Source organism: Phyllostomus discolor, chromosome 2 (assembly GCF_004126475.2).
Source record: "Phyllostomus discolor isolate MPI-MPIP mPhyDis1 chromosome 2, mPhyDis1.pri.v3, whole genome shotgun sequence".
NCBI classification, from domain to species: domain Eukaryota; kingdom Metazoa; phylum Chordata; class Mammalia; order Chiroptera; family Phyllostomidae; genus Phyllostomus; species Phyllostomus discolor.
The window spans coordinates 25,079,235-25,096,497 of NC_040904.2; the positions used below are offsets into that span (position 1 = coordinate 25,079,235).

The window sequence follows — 17,263 nt, forward strand, 5'->3', positions numbered from 1 at the left end:
TAAAAATTGAGTTAAACAGTGCTTTATTTTCTGTCTTTCAGTTTTTTTATGTAGAGAAAACAAAAATTGACTACTTTGGCTAAAATGATATTAAAATAATTCAGAATACACTTGGTATAATTACAGAAAAACATAATGAGTATGAAATTTTACTGAAGGAAATTTTGTTAAAGTGGTAATTTCAGTGTAATTGGTACACTTTATTTAACATAATTATCTTAAGATAAAAACCTTAATTTTATTACTATTTACATAATTATGTATTTAATTTATATTTTAGACAAATACACATAAAGACTATTTAAAAGTGTATAAATGAAAATGTTTATTTAAAGTTATAGTCCATGTTAATGGATTTATCAAAGCAGCTTATAAACCCTTTATTGCAAATTAATACATGGATGATATGCAAAGAGTAAATTCAAAGTTCATCATTGAGACTTTGCTTTTCTTCTTGTCCCTTGTAATTTGCTCTGATTTCTATTCACTTGGTCTCATTCATTCATTCATTTAACAAATACTTATTGAGCACCCTGCACATGCAAAAGGATACAGCAGTTAACAAAACCAAATCATGTCTTTACGGAACTGGAACCGACATTCTCCCTGCTAGTCAATCAACAGATATCTAAATGTCTTGATATGTGTAAGAAATGCTCTGCAGGGAATCGAAGTAACGTGAGAAGACAGAGGAACTTACTATTTTAGAAGAGTTGGTCAGGGAACATCTCACCTAGAGGCTGTTTGAACAGAGAGGAGAAAGTAAGTGAAAGAAGCACGCTGGTATCTGGGGAAGAGCAAGCTCTCTCTCTGGTCATGTGAGGCTAAGCAAAGAGGCCAACCTGGCTGGAGCAAAAGGGCAAGGGAAATAGAGCTGCACTGTCAGCTGCTCCAGCAGAGCCCTGCAGCTAGGTGCTTTGACTGGGAGGGGAAGTCGTTACAGATTTTTTTAATCAGTTATGAAAAATGTCAAACCTACACAAAAGTAGAGATAACAGCAACAATGAATTCACTGGATGGAGTGTTGACATGCAATGACATGATCTGGCTTAAAGGGGTCCTTTAGTTACTGTGTTGACAACTGAAAGAACAGCAGCAAGGAATTGCAGCAATTCTGTCCAGGTGTCTGGGCTTGAGAGGTGAGGAAAAGGCGCAGGTTCTGGATCTGTTTTTGAAGGTGGTGCCTATATCATACGCTGTCTGATAGGGAGTGTCAAAGAGCGCCGTCAAAGTGACTAACATGTTTGGTATGGGCAGTCAACGTTCCCGTTTATGCAATGAAGACTGCAGAAGTGTTTGGGAGGAAGATCAGATCTGTATTTTGGACATACTAGGTTTGAGATGACGCTAAGAGACTCAAATGGAATCATTAAGAATACTGTCTTCCTTGAACTGGGCATACAACGTTTAACATCAAACAATGACAACATATTGTAATGAGAAAATACACAAATAATTGATGGTTCATTATTTTCCCACCTTCTCTTCAGGTCAGTTCCTACAATAGTTTTTCTTATATTTTTAATAGCATATATAACAATTTTGCATTTTTTTCACTTAAAATTCTGTTACAAACATATCTCCACATTGCTATATCAGCAAAACATTGACGTTTAAAAGCTGCATCATTCTGCAAGTATGCAAAACGACACTTTCTCTTCCAAGCCGGCAGATGGCGCCCAGGCAGCGAATGGCGCTGCTCTGCTCGGAGGTCCGGAAGCTCCTCCCTCTTTCCCTTATTTCCCCACCCCTGTGTCCTTCACCCCGGAAGTGCTCGTCCGGCACTGTTCGCAGGCGTGACTTTGAACGGTCTGGCTGCGGTGCCTGTTGCTGAGCACACCCGGAGTAGCTGAACCTCCGCACCTGTTCTGCGTTTGTCATGAGGCTGCTGGGCGCAGCGGCTGTCACGGCTCTGGGACGCGGGTCGCTCCCGCGGATCCCGGCAGTCCCGGGCTGGCAGGGGAAGCAGGTATTTATCAGTGCCCGGCGAGACTAGACCGAACTAGGGACTGTCCCCGGGACCTTGTGTCCCTCTGGGGTCAGGGAGGTAATAACACCCCCTCCCTTCCTGGCAACTGGTTACTGACAGCTCTGAATACAAGCGTCGTGTCTCTGTGCTGAAAAGCCCATCGTGCCCTCACAATTACTTGTTATTCTTGAACAGCGTCTCGGTTGCCCTGGGAGGTTTGAGTGCCCCCGATTTATGGTTAAGGCTCTTCTTTTTGGTAAACCACCTTAAAGAGAAGTGACTGGAGTGAAGGTCAAGACAGCTGAAAAATTAGTGTGTCCAGGCCTCGAACCCAGAGCTCCTGACTCATTATCAAGTGCTCTCTTCATTGCAGAGCGTCATTAGTCTGGCTGCCCTCTCTTTCGTACGACCCTGGGTTATTTGATTTGGCGCTCAAACGTCCTGGTCCTTTTCCTTGGTCTTGTTTCTGCCTTGTGCGGGGGGCGCAGAATGAAGAAGTAAGGTTAGGTAGGAGTTGAGTCTTTCCTATCATGCAAACTTCATTTGTTTCGTTTGCTGGTGTCTCTGGCATTGACTCAATTAATTAAGCGCCTATCATCCAGATTCCACTTAATTTTTACCCATATTTTGCAAGGTCTTTTGCTTTCCTTTTCCCAGAAGTGGCTTCAGAGGTTTATATCGTGTCTTGTCTCCATAAAATGCAAGATTTCCCCCCTCCCCAGGATTACAATAAATTTTTTTAAAATGTCATTGTTTTGTGTAGTAGGCTGCCTGGGAGCTATTTCACCACTGCATAGGGCATACAAGCCCTGGAATAGCCTTGCTTGTGGTGAGCTACAATAAAGGGGAAGGGGAAAACCTAAGTAAATTTTAAACCAAGAACTGTTTCCTGTTCAAGTATTTGTGGGGAGCTGTCCTTTTATTTTTATCAGACCGAGTGTATAGTTTCAAACCTGTAACCTTCAGTAAAAGTATCTACCCCATTTATTTAATTGTTTCAATATTTCTTTTTTGATTTATTTATTTTTAAGGATATATTTTTTTTCTGTTGTTTCTTGCAGTTTCTCCTTTGATTTCAAGAGTTGCAGATGGAGACACTTATTCTTTTGCCTTTCCAGGCTGTCTGGGATGATGCTTTGTGTCCATGGAGAATCCTTGGAGGAGAGATGTGCACCAAGCCAGCTATTTCTTGCTGTGCAATGAATTGAACTAACTTTCTCTCTCTCTGTCTCTCTCTCCTTCCCTCCCTCCCTCTCTCCCTCTTTCTCTCTCTCTCTCTCTTCTCTCTCTCTCTCTTTCTTTCTTTCTTTCTTTTTCAGATTAATTGGAAGATCTGCCGATGGTGTTCTTCAGGGGTGATTCCTAATGAAAGGATAAGAAATATTGGAATCTCAGCTCACATTGATTCTGGGAAAACTACTTTGACAGAACGAGTGCTTTACTACACTGGCCGAATTGCAAAGATGCATGAGGTAGTGGTTCATGCTGATTCCAGATTAGTTAGAGCTCTGTTTTCGTGGTTTCATAGTTACAATTTAATAAGCTTCACAAAACCTGAAAGGGTCAAAGAAGGGTTACAGTGGATCTGTAATGAAATTCCTATCACAAAGTGGATAGTTCAAATAGGCTTGAAATGTTGCCCTAAGGAATCTCTCTAGAGACCATCTTAGTAGGTGTATTGAGTACCAGTAGATTGTCTTTTGAGAGTGTTAAGTCAATATGATGTACCCTTAGGCAACCATCCAAATAGTACTTACATAACTTTTATTGTATTTTTAATCCTCACCTAAGGATATGTTTATTGATTTGAGAGAGAGGAACATCGATGTGAGAGAGAAATATCAATCTGTTGCCGCTGCCACCCCCGCCAAACCCCCCCCCCCCCCGCCCCACCCCACTGCTTTCCCATACCTGCCTGGACCTAGGGATCAAAGCCGCAACTTTTTGGTATATGGAACTATGCTCCAACCAACTGAGCCACCCAGCCAGGGTGCATTTACATAATTTTTAATGTTATGGAGAGATGTTTATAGTGTTAAGTGGAAGGATTTAAAATGATACATAGTATGGGCTTAATAGTTAAAAGTACATATATCATCCCTGGCTGGTGTGGCTCATTTGTTTGGGCATCGTCCTGTAAACCCAGAGGTTTTAGGTTTGATTCCTGGTCAGGGCAACTGCCTGTGTTGCAGGTTTGGTCCCCAGTTGGGGCACGTGCAAGAGGCAACTGGTCAATGTTTCTCTCCCTCTCTTTCTCCCTATCCAACTTTCTAAGAAAAGAAAATCTCGAAACTTTCCTGAAGAAATTCCATTATCATTGAGTAACTTAACTCTCCACTTAAAAATATTTCTTCAGATGAAGATCATCTTCTTAAATCACATGCTTTAAAAGCTGAGTCCTTCCCACCTGGGCCTCAAAATCCATATGCAGCACAGAGCAGGGAAAATTCTGTTCTCCAAACATCCGCTCACAGACTAACACGAGGCTGGAGGGCAGGGCCCGTGCAGAAGGGGCAGGGATGGCTCTGAGACGGGGTGATTGCTCTGGCGGTAGTCGCTGAGAACGCCGATGAAAGCAGGGTCAGGCAAGTAATGGAGGGCGAGACCTGTAGTGTTTTCTGTTTCATGAGGTGACATGATTTGACAAATGAGGCTTCTCTGCAGATGACATCAGTTAACTACCTGTGTTCCGGCTACATCTCAGTAAAGATTTCTTTGCTTCTTGGAATGCAGGGATGGAGCAGTCTGAATTGCTGTGTTTGTGTTTAGGTGAAAGGGAAAGACGGAGTTGGTGCTGTCATGGACTCCATGGAACTGGAGAGACAAAGAGGAATCACCATTCAGTCAGCGGCCACCTACACCGTGTGGAAAGATACCAACATCAACATTATAGACACTCCTGGTGGGTTCAGTTCTTGGTTTTATTGCAGCTTGTTTGGGCAAAACCACATTTAGCTATTCTGATGCAGCTCATTTTTGAGTATCAAATAACACTCAAAAGTGTGACTGAGTCCCTGTTAGAGAACTTTGACTTGGGACCTAGAGCACCTCGTCCTTCTGTGGTTTCCCTGAAAAATCGTGCTAGTAAATTGTGACTAGGAAGGCTGTACCTTTCACATGTTGTAGCTGATTCCAGAGGTTCCCATGCCCTTGTATCTCTTTGAAGTGATCTTGTGGGGCCCCTGGACCTTATGGTGATGAACGGTATTGGTGATTTAAATTCATATTCTAATTAGAAGACTTATGTGATGAGCAGAGATACAAAGACTTGTAATTATACATGTTATAAAAATTCACACTGCTCTTTAAGACCACCACATGCTTCTTTGTCTCCTCTAGGGCACGTGGACTTCACAATAGAAGTCGAACGGGCCCTGAGAGTGTTAGATGGCGCCATCCTGGTGCTGTGTGCGGTCGGAGGGGTGCAGTGCCAGACCATGACTGTGAATCGGCAGATGAAGCGCTACAACGTTCCATTTCTAACTTTCATTAACAAACTGGACCGGATGGGCTCCAACCCCACCAGGGCGCTGCAGCAAATGAGGTACTGAACTTTACAAAGGACAGGGGGGGTGTGATGGTCTGATAACAAACTTTGTATTCAAGACAATTCATCCAGTATCATTAACCTTTATTCTTACATTTCCCCTCCTTTAAACAATGTATTTATGTGAGTGACTTATTTCAGTAAACGGAACACTGAAGTCGGTAGTTTGGTGGGTGGTGTGATCTCTTCGACTGCCTTCTCTATAAAATGGGGAGAATGGGACCTCAATTGTAGGGATGCAGAGGGTGAGTTCAGAAAACAGTCTGGCAATTTCTGTTCTGCTGCAATTAAAGAAGTTAGAACCTCGAGTAGATACTAAAAGTGCTTTGCATTTATTTAGACAAATGTTGAGGATCTTCTTTAGTTTCACCTTAGCCCGAGGACTACAGCTGAGGCCCAAAGCAGCGGGCTGCATCCCCGTGCTCTCAGTGGTGAAACGCCTGCTAAGGCAGCAGTAGCCCTTCCTGTCTGCACCAGACAGAGCCCGGTTCATAGCGTGTTCCATTGTGCACAGTTCTGTGTATTTCAGATAGCCTTTGGAAAGAGTCAGAGTTCCACTTCTTACCTCCTGCAGACGTGTGAATGGAGCTGTGGAGTTTCGGCCCAGCTCACACAAGGCAGAGCTGATGGCCGTAGGCAGCGAAGGTGACGAGAGCGGAAAGACTGGGAGTGGTGACAAAAGAGAGGGTGCTGAGGAACTCTGAGTGACCGTGCCGCTCTGATGAACGTGATGCATATGAGAATACGAGAGTGAAATTTTTCTTTACTACATACTTATAATATTTTCTTGGTAAAATGAAACATTCTCACTTTTTTTACCTTTATTACTCATATTTCAGTTGTGCTTGGCAATGCAGGGACTCTTCCTGCCAAGCCTTTTTCTGAATTTCAGGAACATTCTTTTCTAGCAGCTGTTTGACCACTTTGGTTTGTATCACTCCCTTTTTACCTGTTTTCTCATTTTTGTAATCCCCACTGGACAGAATTTGGAACTTCTGGATCTGGCCTCTGTGTTTTAACTTTTCTTCCATACTTTCTTCTGCTCTCTGTCTCTGTTTGGTAACAGTGAGTGAATTATCGAGGTCAGTGTTCCAGTTCACTCATCGCCTGTTCATCTGCAGCCCTGCAGTGATCTAGCCTGAGTTTTTCTTTTTAATTCCAGCAGTTATATATAGTTAATTTACATAAACTTTCTCTTTTATTGCAATGTCCTTATTAATAGAGGTAATTACTTCTCAGACCTTTATATTTTATTTCTTCTAGTAAATTGCTCCTTGGAGGTTAGTACTATTTCTTGAACTCCCATGTCTCTTTTAAGCTATTGGTTTCCTTCAAATATTTGGGCACATCTTGTTTTCTGTCCATAATTATAGATGGGCACCTGGAGTCCGTAGCAAACAGTGGGAGCTAGACCATGGCTCTTGTCAATCGAGAATCCCAGCCTGTGAGTGTAGTTCCCGGTCAGTGGTTGCGCCTGGTGGCGGCTACAGGCTGGTGATCAGTGTCTGACTTCAACACCTGCGCTGAGAGTTCTCCTGTCAGAACCTGTCCAAAAAGCTGGAGTCGGGTGCTGGAGTCGGCTGATTCGATGTGGGCAGGGTTATCCCACCAGCCTTTTAGAGTGCTTTTTGTTGCCGAAACGGGGTTGTGGCTTCCTGGGCATGACGAGTTTGGCCACCAGTCTCTTCCCAGCTGCTTTCTGTCTTCTGTTCTGACCTGCTGATGACACCCTCCGAGGTCTACGACATCTGCCGTTGACTCATCTTTATCTCTGTTTTAGGTCTAAACTAAGTCATAATGCAGCATTTATGCAGATACCCATTGGTTTGGAGGGTGATTTTAAAGGTATTATAGATCTTATTGAAGAACGAGCCATCTATTTTGATGGGGACTTTGGGTAAGTATTAAAAATATACCTTTAAATTCTTACATTTCAGAAAGTAGTAAAGAGAAGGAAAGGATGCATTCTTGAAACATAAACACTTTTTTGAAATGCTGCTGGAAGAATATCCTCTAAGATGATTTTGTTTTAATGCCTTTAATCCTAGTTACTTCCCATTTTGCTTAGTATTCATTCAGAGGGAGAGTATGTTACTTGTTGGGTAATATATTTACATCCCATTATGACATGTATCGTGTGATAGAAGGCCTTCAACTTGGGTCAGTAATGTAGCTCGGACTTTTAGGGAGCAGCTGTGTCCTGGGTATTGTGATAAAAACTGGTAAGAAACTAGGAATCATAAATATTTCCTCTACCTACTTCATGGCATTACAAATATAAAAATATTAATGTATAAAAGGCAGTTAGAATTTGTACAGATGTTTAGGTGTACAAGAAGCAAATTGGTAACTGTTTGACACAGTATTTGGTTTGTCAGTCAGCTTTTGGGTGACTTTAGCATACAAAGCGCTGTAATTGCTCGGTGGTCATCAAACCACAGCATTCGGAAAGTCACCTGGAGAACTTATTAGAACACATACTCTTGTGTCCCACTCCAGAGATCGGGTCTGTAGATCTCAGGGTTTGGCCTGGAATTTGCATTCTGGAAAGCTCCCAATGATGCTGCTGTCCCAGGCCTGCAGACCACGCTTTGAGTGGCACTGATCTGGACAGTGTGAGGGTCATACATGACCCTTGCTCTGAGGAGTGGCCCCAACAGCCTGGCAGTTTCCTACCTCTGCTGTGAGCTGGGGTCCCTGCCCTGGCAGGTGGGTAAAGGGTGTCGTGGTCATTGAACGGAGAATTATCTGCAGCAGCTGGCCTGTAGAGCTGTCCCACAGCCGGAGTGTTTCTCACACTTCTTGTGTGACAGCTAAGTGGTGACAACAGGGTTGGACTGTTATTCCTTCAAGTGGGTGTAAGGCCCAGGAGGCAGGGATTTTTATCAGGTTTGCTCGCTGCTGTTTCACCAGCCAAAGGGCTGTCTGATACATAGTGGGGACTGAACAAATATTTGTAAATAAATCAATCAGTCCACTTCCCCAGGACTACATCAGAACCACAGATGGAGCTTCTTAATAAACCTGCCCCCTTTCCCAACCCTAGACCACTGGGTTCGTGTATTTTGATGATCCTGATGTAAAAGTCAAGGAACCAGAGAGCTTGCTAGAAAGGAAGAAATTAAGCTCTAAAGATTATGAAGAACATTCTTTAGAACTATTTGCAATTAGCTATTTTTATTTAGTTATTTTTTTCTGAAAAGATTATTCTTTTGGTTTTAGTTTCATTTTTAAAATACTTTGAAAACTTTCATCTAATATTTCATCTATCAAGTGTATTTGCTTATTCACTATATGTATTTTATTTGTGACTCTCACCTCTCTGGCCTCCAGAGGGTGGAGAGCTGCTGCCAAGGTGGATGAGTCTGTTGTGTTTGGTGACCCTCGTTACTAGAAAATGGCATAGTCTGTGTTAAAGATTACGTGATTGCGTTTGTTACGAATGGAAAGGAATAGTCACGTCTCTGATCCTGCTTGTCAAGAGACTGCAGTGTTTTGATTAATTTGGTTAATGAAATATTTAGGTGTTCGCATAGCTTTGAAGTTAGGTTGGCTTTGAATCTTGGCTCTTCCATTTACTAGTAGTACAGTCTGGAGCAATTTGCTTTGCCTGTTTTGCCTGCTGTCTGAATTTTAAAGATATCTATTGGTATTATTTACCATATTAATACAAATATATGAGAGCCTTTTCTCATCTAAAAAGATTGTTAGCTATTAGTTTAACTTTTTCACTGGTGCTTTATATGTTTGATTGCATATCCTTAAAGTACCCAAATAAACCATTTCTGTTCTTAGCCAGATCGTTCGATATGAGGAGATTCCAGCAGAATTCAGGGCGGCGGCAGCTGACCACCGGCAGGAGCTGATTGAATGTGTTGCCAATTCAGATGAGCAGCTTGGTGAGATGTTCCTGGAAGAAAAAATCCCCTCAGTTTCTGACTTAAAGGCAAGTGCTCTCAGAAGAAGTCTTATATTAAGCAAAAATAGAGAAGTTTTGTTTTGTTTCTCAGGGAGTGAACATGATGCCTTGTTTAAAAAAGTTATTTCTTAGTGCATTTACACAATGGAATACTGCTTGGCTGTAAAAAATTAAAAAAGAAAAAAAACAGATCTTACCTTTTGTGACAGCGTGGATGGACCTGAACATGATGCTTTTATGCATGGGTTTTACTAATGAAATTGGAGTAAATTTATTTAACATAATTGGTTTCTTCAAAATATACTTGACATGCCTATTACTGTCATGTAAGAGTTCTACATAACTCAGTTAGGTGTTACATAATGTATATATTGTGTTGTATAACTGAGTTATGTAATCTCTTAAGATGGAAAGGGAATCATAGTTTGTTCTAGGAAAAAAAGACCAACAGCCAATCTTTTGAGAACATTTTTATTAAGAAAGAAGATAAATATAGAAATGTTACAGCAATAAGTATGTATGTTCTTTAAAAAAAGAAAATAAATCAGTTATTTATTAGATGACACTAAATATTTTTATTAGATGAAACAATTTTTAAATGTTTGTGGTTTAAACATTTAAAAATATGCAAAAGTACACAGCTGCTTAGTTTTCTGCCCTCTCCCTTAAATAGGTAACCAGTTAATAAGTTGCCAGTGTATCTTTCAAGAGATTTATATATATATATATACATATTCTTTATTTTACTCAATTAGCATAGTGTTTTATAGCATGCTGTTTACACTGTTCTATGTGTGTGTCTTCTAAGTGTGTGCATGTAATTTTGTCAAATTAAAAATTAGTGACATTCCAAAAGTGTTGAAAGCAGCATTTTAGCCCTGAAAAGCTATTTGTTTTTTTTTTCTTTTTGTTTTGTATTTTCACCTTAAGTTATAGAGGACCTGATTCTAATGTCCAGTAGAGCCAATACTCCAAGGAATATTAATACATTCTTTCATTTTTTAGTTTGTAATTGGTCTGAACAACAAAGTGTAATTTTTAGGATTGACTAATCATTAATTTTTTTTTTGGTAGCTTGCAATCCGAAGAGCTACTTTAACTAGGTCATTTTCTCCTGTCTTTGTGGGAAGTGCCTTGAAGAACAAAGGAGTTCAGCCTCTTTTAGATGCTGTCTTAGAATACCTCCCAAATCCATCTGAAGTCCAGAATTATGCCATTCTCAATAAAGAGGAGTAAGTCTTGGAAACTGATTCTTAGTTTATGCAGAAATACTTTGACCTTTATGCACTATGAAAGAATGTAAGAAGTGTTCTTGTAGTTGTGTTTGTGTTACTTTTCATAATTTACAAAAACAATTACCATTTCTATTTGGCTAACAATTTTGGCACATGCAAAAATATTTATTATTCCAGTTTCCATATCACATTGTATTTGTGAGTTAGAAGTATTGTTTGTTTTATTATCCATCAAGGTTTACATCATTAGAAAAACTTGGGACCAGCTGTTCTCAGTCATAATTTTTTTAAAAAAAGGCTACGTGAAACCAAAAACTTTTTTTGAACTCTCATTGATTACAAGGTCTGTCCAGAAGAAGTCCAGTCACTGTTAATATAATGAGAATGGTTTGCACAATATCGATGTAAACCTGGAAGCCAAGGAGAGTGGACTGGAATGCCCAGGAATGAACAATGACAATTTCACCGTACTAGTCAGTGGGGGTGGTAGATGCTGTTGAGTGAGCATGTGCACTGTGTGGCCATCACATTCAAGATGACTGAGCGAGTAGAGCAATGAATCTGCATCAAATTTTGCGTTAGGCCTGAACATTCCCCCACGGGAACTATTCAGATGATTCAGAAGGCCGCAACGGTAGGAAACTGGTGATTGGCAGCTTTATCATGACAACGTGCCTGCTCACATATCATGTCTTATGCAGAGATTTTTAGTGAAACATCAAATCACCCACATGACTAAGCCCCTCTATAGCCCAGATTTGGCACCCTGCTACTTCTGGCTTTTCCCAAAACTAAAACCACCTTTGAAAGGGAAGAGATTTTAGACTGTCGATGAGATTCAGGAAAATATGACCAGGCAGCTGATGGCAATTGGGAGAACTGTGTGAGGTCCCAAGGTGCCTACTTTGAAGGAAACTGAGACATCATTGTCCTATGTACAATGTTTCTTGTATCTTGTATCTTCTTCAGTGAATGTTTATTTTAACATTACATGGCTGGATACCTTCTGGACAGACCTTGTATTTTGCTTTTCTTTCTCTATCAGACCATTTTTGTGGGTTTTTGAGTTTCCTCTGGACCTGTCCCAATGTAATGACTAAGGCCAAAGAAGTTATTCTTACAGATTTCTTTCAGGGAAACTTCACTAATGTGTGAAGTCAGAGTGTTTGGCACATGCGCTTTTTCTCAGATAATACTCTTTGATGAAACAAATTGATATAAAAGAAATATCACATATTGTATCTCACAGAGTTGTATTTGTTTTACTTTAAGTGACTCAAAAGAGAAAACCAAAATCTTAATGAACTCCAAGAGAGACAATTCCCACCCATTTGTAGGCCTGGCTTTTAAATTGGAGGTACGTGGCTTTCTACTGTATTTAACTGTTATATGTAGAAATTTTCCTTTAGGCTTTTATTCCTATTATAAAAGAACTCTTATGACCTATTTGGTTGTAGGTTTCTCCACTGCTACTCTTTTCTCTCCCTTTCCATGCTGACTCAGTAGAAGGAGGGGACTGTGCACAGCCCACACTTAAGGAGTGGAGATTACGCTCCACCTCCTTGAGGGGGCAACATCTACTTAAGTTACTCGGGATTCTTCTGTATGGGAGAGTTGTCCTTTCTCCCCGTTTATGTATGTATTCAGTCATTTGTTTATGTCAGTATGGACTGAAGGGCATGTACTGCATTTGCCACGTGTGCCGAGCTGCTGCGTATGATGCGCACCTGCGTTCTGTGCGCACTGCACACGGGATTATCGTACTCATCATTATCCCCATGGCGTGCAGTCATTATACCCACGTGTAATGCGCACCCTTGTTTTCCCCTACAAAATGTGGGCAAAAAGGGGCGCATTATACACAGCAAAATACAATACTTGGTACTTTGAATTACAGTTCAATAGTATGTTACTTGTTTTGTGGCCTAGGTTGACGAGGTTTGGCCCTGGTAGCTCTTTCAGTTGGCTCCTTGGACGTGCCCCAGTGTCTGCTTTTCTGCCTGCATCCTTCCCTTTCTGGCAGTGCAGGGTATTCCAGGCTTGTCTTGGATATTCCCTGCCCTGGGAATCGGCCTCTTCTTTGGGAGTCCTGTTCCTTTTAATAAAGAGAATGGTGTCAGAAACCAAGATTTGGTTGCTGGGTATGCTTTTTTGTTGGGGTGTCTTTGCTTCTGTTCATATTACTTTATGTGGGGAAAGAAAGGTGTATACGTTGGGAGTGGTATGGACAGAATTCTATTTTGAGGGCTTTTTCCAAATTTAAAAATTTTTATAATGTAATTTTTATCATCAGTAAGATGAGAAAAATGGTAATTTTAAATTATAAAGTAGAAATAACATAGCAGTGACAATTTTTATACATAAAGCTTCTAAAAATACATGTTTGGGCATACTTTCTTAGGATCCCCAGAATAATGATTATAGAATTAAAGGTACAGAATATATTAGTATTCAATGGTTTGTATTGCCAAATTGCTTTCATACTCAGAATTAATGTATTAGATTATTTTGATGAATCTTTATCAGCAGGATATTACCATTAAAATCATTGCTGACTTCATAAATGAAAAATGTTATTTTAGTATTTTGCCTTGCTTTAATTACTAATGATAGAGAATATTTTTCCATATACTGTATTATGCAGCTGTGTTTTTTCTTTTGTAATTGCCTTTTTTAAAAAAAATAGGGTCAAAGATTTTTACTTGTATGAGCTTTCTCTAATAAAGTTAATTTTTTAAAAACAGTCAGTACTTTAAAATTTATATAGTCGAGTCTGTGAATCTTTATCTTCAGTCATTCTTTCAGTTTTAACCTTAGAAACTCTCTTGTTTGAATATATTTAATAAACACTTCTTTTATTTTCTACTTTTTCTGGTGGGATTTTTTTTACTGTTAACCCAACTGGAACTTGCTGTGCCGTGTGCCGCGAGGCAGGGCCCAGCGGACCTCCTCGCCCTCCGACAGCTGTCCAGCCACGGCTCTGAACTCTGAACGGTGCTGCTGCGTTCTGTTGGATGCCGAGTCTCCCACGTCACCTGTTGATAAAGGAATTAACTGTTTTAGATGTTTATACCGTACTCTGTGGAATGTTCGGTCTGATTTGCGCTAGTTCTATACTTTTTAAGTTTTGGAGGATTTGAAATGTTTTTATATTAGTCTTAGTTTCTTCTCATTAACATACATTTTCATTTTTTATTTTTTACCTATTCCTCTACATGACTTTTAAGATCACTAACTAAATGTTTAAAATTCTTCTTGGGATTTTGACTGCAATTTTGTTAGACCTGTAAGTTAATATGGGAAGAATTGTCAAGTTTTAAATATGTGTTTTATTGTTATTATTCAAGAGAAATTGATCCTTAATTATTCATTTTATATTCAGCCACTTTACAAAATTCTCACTTGTAAGATTTCCAGGTGATTATCAATTTTTTTAGGTGTCTTATTATATATATGATATTCTTGTTGTCTTTCCAATAATTATACCTTATTTTTATGTCCTATTATTTAAACTAAAATTATAAAATAATACAGAAAACAAAAGTATAATTCCTTAAGTAAATAATTTAAAGTTTTTTTCTAATAACTTTTATTTCAGAGAGAGCAGAAGTATTATTTTGGATTGTGATACCAAAAAGAATACCACAACCATTTAATTACCTATATTCAACACTACTAAAATTAGTGAGGGAAGATTTGGAGATAGTTGTGAAGTTCTCCTCCTGATTTTGATTCTTACGTGTTTTTTTTTCTTTCTGCCCTTACCCAATCTCGACTTCTAGGCAGGTCGCTTTGGACAGTTAACTTACGTTCGCAATTATCAAGGACAGCTGAAGAAGGGTGACACCATCTACAACGCGCGAACAAGAAAGAAAGTGCGGGTGCAGCGCCTGGTGCGCATGCACGCTGACATGATGGAGGCAAGTGCCTGGTCACCATGCATGCGGCCAGAGATTCCTCCACTGCAGGCGGAATAGGTCTACTCTCTTGGTATCCCAAGCCCACAAGAAAATCACTTGCCATTGAATGTGTTTTCCCAACTTCTTCCTTTCTAGTTAGGTGTGGCACAATTCCAATGTAGCACTTTAGTCTGGGCTACATTAACAGATGTTAAGAACACACAGTTTATACCATTGTTTGTGAGTTAGCTGGATTTCCTCAGTGACCAAGGTGAAGGAGAGGGGACAATTAGTTCCCCAAACTCAGAACACAAACTCAGCACTATCCTCAAGAGCTGTCATTACAAAGAATACAGTAGGTTTTTAGGACAGTGGAACTGTGGTTCTGAAGGGTGAGAATAGTAGATTCACACATTTTCCCATTTTGTTCAGTAAAAAATTCTGAAATATGGCCGGCCTGGAAGCTCTGTGTAATGCCAGAGCTTTATATTCGTAGAACCCACCCCAAGAATGGCCCTAATGGTGTTAGCATCCATCTGCAGGTTTCAGAGCTCTAAAGTCTGGTCTGGGAGATACATTTTGGCTTGAATTCTTGAATTGGTTCTGAATCTGTCCTAGCCGTCTGTGATCCATACATAGGGTTAGGCCTTGGTAGGAATACCAAGTGTGTGAGGTTGTCTCCTTCTCTCACCTTTTCCCAGTTCAGTCCTGTGTTCCTGGAGAGATTTACTAGTCTACGCAAAATCTTCAGATGTTCAGTCATTTTTGTTGCTCGTAACTTTCCTATCTCCTGGAAGATGCATAGGCAGTCTTTCAAAATTGGACAGAATTGCTGTTTTGAGATATAGGCAGCAGGGGGCAGGCTAGAGAGATTAATGATTGTCACAGCTGTTTTGTGGGCCAGAAACCATGAGAATTTTACAGCTGTGTTACCGTTAAAGTAAGACACACACTTGGTCATTCACAGCCACAGCTGGTATGAATGAACTATCATATAAAAGGACAAAAACAAGGAAGTTTAGAGGCACCAGTGCTTTGTTCTTAGACTTCCTGTTTTCTTAACTGCATGCATCTGTGAGAAATTAGATTATTTTAAGTAAAGGGGACTCCATTCTCCTGCCTTTGTTTTCAGAACTTCCTTTGTAGGCTTTTCTTGTACACCTTTGTCATACGCATCTTGTTGTGGGACTGTGGCAACACACCTAGTCCACACTTTTAATCCACGCGAGGCACTGGAGAACTGTGAGGCTCTGCCTTCCGTCAGCACTGCGGACACTCCCAGTAATGCTGCTGGGGCTCTGAGTTCCCATTAGAGTAAAATCTTGTCTGGTGAAATGTGATTTAAATAAGGGCCCAGCTTAAGGTATGTCTCGCCACAGGTGGCGTTGCGTTGGTTCTAGCTAATTCTTTATAAAATTCATGGGGAGATTCTGCCATGTTTGTCTATGCTCAGTGGGTTTAGTGTGCAAGTACTGTCTAGCTGCCCTGTTCTGATTTGTATGACTTGTTATTTCTTTATTTAGGATGTTGAGGAAGCATTTGCTGGAGACATCTGTGCATTGTTTGGCATTGACTGTGCTAGTGGAGACACATTTACAAACAAAGATAATAGTGGACTTTCTATGGTAAGTCATTTAATTTCAAAACTGTTTACCACTTGAGTTTCAAAAGTCTGCATTTGTATGCAGTACATTCAGTACTTCAGAAAAACAACCACAAATGTTTTCATTGCGCAGTGCCAGTAGACATCAAGTATAGATTGGTTGTGGCTCTTTAAATACCAGTTGGACAAGTGTGCTGTGTAAGCTAATTTATCTGGCTTTTCTTAGTAAAGTCATTTCATGATCCTTCAGGGTTTTTAGTGTAGGGGGAAAACACACCTGGTCCATGTCGCTCCGATTCCTGAGCTCTGCTTCCCCATTGTGGGCCGGTCTCCAGTTGCTGTCACCGTCCTCAGGCTGGTCCCCATGGAGTGCTCCTCCCTTAGTAACTCAGCAACCAGAGTAGACCCTTCCCTCAGGAGCTGTAAGGGCAGACTAACGTTTAGACTAGACTTGGCTGTCACATAACGGAAGGGAACCAAGATGCAACTAGACAGTCGAACAGCCTGCTCCGTGGCACACATAGGTCCCTTTTTATCTCTGAGGCACCCTGAAGGGAAGCACATGCTGTTAGTACAGGTAGACCCTGGGCAAAGCCCTGAGGCTGAACAGGTAGATACCTCTGTACATGGAGGGCAGGGAAAGACCGGAAAAGAGGCAGGCCACTCCAGTCTGGCACCTAACAGTGTTTTTCAAGGGAAGCTTACAGAGGAGGCACATCTTGGGCAGTCTCTGCCCTTCCAACAGGTGCCAGAGAATTATTCTGTAGGGTAAAAAGAGGGGAACAGTCACAGGGACTAGTACAGGAATGCTACCTCATGTGGAAATTACATAATGTGTGTGACCAGGTCAGGACATCAGCCTGTTCCAGGATCCAGCTCATAGCAGGACGCGAGAGAGGGGTGCTTTCTTTATGTCAGAGTGCACGTCAGTTAGAGTCCGAGTTTCTAAGGGGGTGTGGCAGTAAGCCGCCTCTGTCCTGGCCCAGGTCAGCTCGAGGTCCACACAGCAGTCGTGCCGTGGGGCAGTCTCTCCTCCACACCTGCTTCGGCAGTTCCTGCCTTTGCATTCCCTTCACTCCCCAGTTTCCTCC

At 40.8% G+C, this 17,263-nt stretch overlaps 1 protein-coding gene across 1 annotated transcript in view; it reads left to right on the forward strand.

Annotated features, from left to right (window-relative positions):
* The first annotated feature begins 1,762 nt into the window (after nt 1–1,762).
* Nucleotides 1,763–17,263, forward strand: part of GFM1 (G elongation factor mitochondrial 1) — a 37,582-nt gene continuing 22,081 nt past the window's right edge. The window contains exons 1-10 of the mRNA XM_028504506.2: nt 1,763–1,969; nt 3,289–3,441; nt 4,739–4,871; nt 5,309–5,513; nt 7,297–7,413; nt 9,312–9,462; nt 10,510–10,667; nt 11,943–12,027; nt 14,453–14,590; nt 16,093–16,194. Coding sequence (XP_028360307.1) covers nt 1,880–1,969; nt 3,289–3,441; nt 4,739–4,871; nt 5,309–5,513; nt 7,297–7,413; nt 9,312–9,462; nt 10,510–10,667; nt 11,943–12,027; nt 14,453–14,590; nt 16,093–16,194 — 1,332 coding nt within the window. The 5' untranslated portion in view covers nt 1,763–1,879. The remainder of the gene's footprint in view (nt 1,970–3,288; nt 3,442–4,738; nt 4,872–5,308; nt 5,514–7,296; nt 7,414–9,311; nt 9,463–10,509; nt 10,668–11,942; nt 12,028–14,452; nt 14,591–16,092; nt 16,195–17,263) is intronic.